Source organism: Alternaria triticimaculans, assembly GCF_023758025.1.
Source record: "Alternaria triticimaculans strain BMP 0046 chromosome Unknown scaffold_5, whole genome shotgun sequence".
Classification (NCBI taxonomy): Eukaryota; Fungi; Ascomycota; class Dothideomycetes; order Pleosporales; family Pleosporaceae; genus Alternaria; species Alternaria triticimaculans.
In genome coordinates, this window is record NW_026055962.1 from 863930 (window position 1) to 869341 (window position 5412).

The 5412-nt window shown below is 52.5% G+C and overlaps 1 protein-coding gene across 1 annotated transcript; it reads left to right on the top strand.

Annotated features, from left to right (window-relative positions):
• Window positions 1-1457: 1457 nt before the first annotated feature.
• Window positions 1458-3011, top strand: J4E78_004607 (uncharacterized protein; the record flags this gene model as incomplete). The annotated part of the gene is made up of 1 exon (XM_049365235.1): window positions 1458-3011. One exon carries the CDS (start codon window positions 1458-1460, stop codon window positions 3009-3011), a length of 1554 nt encoding a protein of 517 aa, XP_049223036.1.
• Window positions 3012-5412: the final 2401 nt, after the last annotated feature.

The window sequence follows — 5412 nt, forward strand, 5'->3', positions numbered from 1 at the left end:
GGCTTGGTGGAGGGAGACGTCGCCAGGCGCAAAGCCGGAGAGTCGTGGCAGGAGGGCGATCGGCGACCACGCTGCGGTGAAAGCAAGGTCAGGCCACGCAGAGGCCTGGGAGCGCTGCTGGTAAATCTCCGGCGGTGGTTCGCCGCGAGGTGGCGGCGTCTTAGGCGCTGTCTAGACTTGTGCCGGGGCCGTCCATGCCAGGTGCGATTTGCGAGGGGGATGTCGGTCGTGCAAGATTGTGCGCGGGAACGCCCACGCTGGCTGCTGCTGTCGACACGTCGCGAGATGAGTGCGAGGGTTGTGCGGAGCCGGCCTGCGGGCGATAATTTCTTTGGCTGCAATTCGGCTGTACGGGAGTCGATCTCGTCTATCTTGTAACAAAGCCGGCCATCCAACATCAACCGCCACACGTCACACAGTCCGCCGACAACACTCGATGATATTAGAAGAAGAGATCTTGACCCTCGTCTCTCGTATCCGAGTAAGAGTGTCACATAATGGTCTGTGGTATTGGAAGGGTATACACGTCTCATCATACTACTATCCAGCTGTGACCAGAAAGGAGTATCCGAACATGGTAATCCGCGCTCCGAGTACTCCGTGTACACCATCACGATGCCAGTTGCACACTGACCTCGGTTGCACTTGCTTGTGGCCGTGCGTGGCATTCTCAGACAGCGATTGCGTGACGCGCCGCTATTCCCGACGTCTGAATCTTGTCATGTCTATCCGACCTACATGCGGTCTGGTCGAACAGAATGGCAAGTTCCTTGAGGGATATAGGAGACACAGTAAGGACTAAAGACGGCATCGGCACGAGGCAGTGTCAGTGCGCTCCTCTGAAGCAACTGCCAACCCACAGCCGACATAACGGTGTTCAAGATCTGCCCTCTGATTGCTAATTTGCATGTCGCAAAACGCGTCCGTCTAGTCCGGCGACATCCTCGCAGATGAGAGTCTTACGCAGCCGAACGCCTGCAAGGGTCAGCGCCAGAGCGAGAAGCCACCCAAGTAATCCACCAAAACGCCATGCTCAGCCCGCCAATAGCAATACTCTGATAGGCAGTGCCGCGTGGATAGCCATCAGAATCACGTCTCTTGAAGCGTAGCGTACCCGTCCCAGCCTGCGTCCTCCACGGTGAGTCGCTCTTGCTTTTTGCTAGCCTTGGAGCCCTCAATTGCGCCTTCTACTTGCAGACTCTCCAGCTCGGTACAGGCACGCCCATCTCCCTCATCTGCCGTGCCGTCCTCGACCCTCATCTCTCCACCTCCATATCATCCTTCCAAATGCCACTCAAATTCCTCACTTCTCGACCCTCGACTACTGTCCGCTACCTGCACCTGCATGACATGCGCTACGCCTTAGCGACGGCCTGCCAATCAAACGACGATCAAACTGGCACTGACTGGCCGCTAAACCCTAAGGGCCCACCCGACCGAAATCACTTTCGTTAGCCATGGCTCCGAATGCAGACTTAACAGCACAGTCCCCGCTGGCGCGCATGCCCAAGCTGAAGTACAGAAATCCGCTTCCGTCCGACAGCCTTTCCATCGCCGACTCTGCTTCCCAGGACTCTGGGCCCGACTCTGCTTATAGTCAAGAGCCGCCCGCGACCCCGGATCCAAACGCTCCTTCGAACATCTCCCGTCCGTCCTTCGACACTACCTCCCTGACGTCATCCAGTCTGGCTTCCATATCCTCCAGCAACTCTTCGTCAAATGGCTCAAAGTCATCGAAGAAGAAGAAAAAGGGCTCCGTGCTCGGTTTCCTTTCTCTAAAGGAACCATCCCAAGTCGCTTTGGAGCAGTTCAAGGAACAGCAGCGCAAGCAGAATCTCAACTCCGGAACCTCAACGCCGCAGTCAAGAGCCAGCAGCAACTATGTCGGCCAAAAACTTCCAAATTCTGTCCCCAAGGTCAATTCAAAATGGGACGGTGTTCCTGAATCTGTCAAAAACCGGTACTCAACAACAAGCGCATACAGCAAGGACAACAGAATCAGCGTATCGTCCAAGGGCTCCTTTGGCTCGCCTCTCAAGAACGCCCCCTGGAACGAGTCGAGATTCTCTGTCATGACAGATGGTACCCGTAACCCGCCCAACTCTGTCGCATCTGCCTCCATATCAAACCTTACTATCCGAGATGGACCTTCTGGCCTCGGATCCTCGCCATCAACTACCACGCTCCCGGAGATGTCCTACTATTTTCCTGACGACCCCGCTGCGTCTGGCGCGTTACCTCCCAGATCAGAGAGCGCTGGCGCGTCCTATGATTCTACCACGCAGTCACCAGTTCGGCTCTCAAACTCCACTTCGAGCGATCGCCCAAGCATAGACGGATCAGTAGACTCGCGACCACATTCTCCAGCCTCTTCGACGACATCCGCAGATACGATCGTCATGGACACTGCAGATACTATCTTCCGAAAATTGAACGACCGGCCCAACCAAGGAGCATGGGGAACGGATGCTCATGCTGTTCAGACGCCCGCTGAAAACAATTTTGGCGATGTGCCCGACTCACATGACTTCCTCTTTCAACCCCAACCTGTTGTAGAGCGCCGACAAAGCGAACCGCTCGCCATCTACGAGTCGCCCTTGGATGCATCGTCCATTTCACATTATGCCCCTCAGCGACCGGTCCAGAACTTCAGTCGGCCAATGGCAACGAAGGGCCCACCGCCAGTTCAGCGGTCTGCACACATGCCGCACTATAGGAGAACACCATCAGCCCCAGCGCTACCAACTTTGTACGAAGCGTCGCTAGCCAGCACTGATGATCTTCGAGAGGATCGCGATGATGACGACGATGATTCGTATTCCATTGCTCCATCTACTATTGCGCCATCGGAGCTCTCCAAGCATTGGTATGAGTCTCCACGTGAACGTCTGGGTCTTGGTAGGCGACTTCAGATCAATGATGTTTCACCATGGGAGGAGCAGCGAGGGGCAGCAGGTAAGCCCAAGAAAAGTCGGTTGTCAATGTTTGGGAAGGCGGTGTCGAGAGGATAGGCTTTGCGGGCAAAGCTCGCGCATTGACTGACTCCCAGTGGGTAGCTTCGTGCGAACCTGAGCGATCATCGACCGGTGCTACAAAAACACTCGGCTCCTGATACGCCAACTTGTGTACAAACTTTTGCGATTAGCGATATCCAGCATACCCCCGCTTCGGCGACATTCTTGTACGGCGGCATTTCTGAACGCCAGTTTCTCCAACATAGATACCCATTTCACGAATCTTACCAATCTGCTCTCTAATGGCTACATCATCACGCATCATTCTCTCAGGTAACGTAATAATTAATTCCTTCTTACGACGACTGAGCCTCGTTACGAAACCGATCTCACGAAGCTGTGGGGAAACATGGCGCGAATCGCGCGTCGATTTACGAAGGTTTGACGCAAGGCACTACACAATCACACCATAGGGCTTACTATAGTGTCACGTTTTGCGTCCACGCACGTATCTCATGCAAGCCCCAATCTCACTAGTTCACCTTTTCGAACCCTATATTGCTTCTGCCGTGGTTCTTCAGCCCTGGTCTAGCGTGACTGTTTGCCGATCGACAAGCCCGTCGAAACCTTAACGCCATAATCCACTCCCTTGCAGTATCGGAACGAGCACGCCCTCTTACCACCCTCTTTGACAGGCTTAATGTGATTCGCCTAGCGGACACTTATTCCATTCCAGCACACACGTCATCTAGTCGATCAACTCGATCTGCTCGCCGAGCAAGTCAGTCCAAAACCAGATCACACGACCCATCGAAACACCATACCAATAGCTTGACGCTGGCTGTCGCAAAGTGCGCTTGCATCAGAAGTAAACTCTTTTGGCGGACACGCTCAGTATCTAGCACCGGCGGCTCCGCTCAAAGGCCCTTTTTTGGTTGACCTATGAATGTCGTGATGATTGCCGACACACTCCCGCTAGAGTTAGCTTTCTCCAGATCATCACATGGCGCAGCATGGTACTCCTTGTGCTGCTAGCTTGATCGACAGGGCAGACGCGTCCACACCCCGTATTCCTAGGATACCCACGATCAAATGTTATGCGTGTTTTCGGAAGGGTAAGCGACTGCCCATGCTTGGATCAGGTTGAGCTTTGAAGGGGGATAGCAATACGTTGCTGTAAACTTTGAACCGGTTCTCATGGCCGAAGTGAGCGCGGGCTTCAATATTTGGAAGCTGCGGCGCAGAGCATGGCACATGGAACAGCCCAGTGCTGGACATGGATTGCTGTTGGTAGCTTTTTGAGCTTTAAAGAGAAAGCAGTGTGGGGGAAGATTACCGATGGCACTGCGACTCGCTGTGTATAAACGCGGTAGACGGTGCCACATCAACCTGGGAAAAGACTAAACAGGTCTGCAGCCTACAATAACATAGAAATATGCACAATAGGTAACCTAACAATGATGTAGGCTCTAGACGAGTTTAGCTTTTTTCTTGTATATGGTAGTGCACTAATGCCGACTGCCAGAGCAGAACTCAACATGGAAATGGTCCATCTCAATTTTGATACGACGCCACTCAACGTGCTCCACATGAAAAGTCCTGCTCGGTTTTTTTGTTTCTTCCACTTGCTCTCACAGCCCGCGAACATGTATTCGAGCCATATCTTTTTGGTAAATTAGACCACAGGAGAATATAGAGCAGAGCTGATGGGGGGCTCTCAGGGACATTCGAGTAGGGTGTTTCGCTTTTGAAGCGCATTGCTGACCCACAGACAACATCAATATATTGCATCGAGATTTTGGTAATTACTCATTCGTGTGCTCACTGAAGGAGTAAGAGCCATGGAAATGATCTTCATACAGATGGAAGATAGCCTGCGCGAGGAGATCTCGGTAATATGGACGCTACTGTCAACAATCCAAACATGTTACGTGAATGCGCAGTTTTGACGGTGCCATATTTCCATCGATATGCGCACCATGCATTTGTTTCTGGATAAACCGGTTGTTTGGATGCAGGTATCCAGGGTCGCCAGGCCGCACATGAAACTTTTGCTGTGACGTTTTGAAAGAAGAGGAACAAGCGAAGAGCCATCAGAGCTGCTTGTCGGCTTTTTGAAGTTGTAAAAAATGGTATTGTTGTTGAGGACTAAGAGGTAGAATTGCCATGGGGGCTTTTATATGCCTTGCCTACAGCACGAACACGCACGCGCGGGGTGGCTGTGGGTCTATATGCTAAATGCTCCGACCGCGGTGGTCGATGGTCTAAAGAGTCCGTCTCTCCCGCACTACGGTATCTTCTAGCAAACATTCACCAGAATGACGTTCGAAAGTACTCGATATCACCTTCATGGTGAATAGGAGACTACATATCGGCAGCAGTTTATTTTCGCAGGCCATTCAGTAACGAACACCAAACACTAGTAACAGCTCTGGTCGCTTGACCAATTGTTTTCACC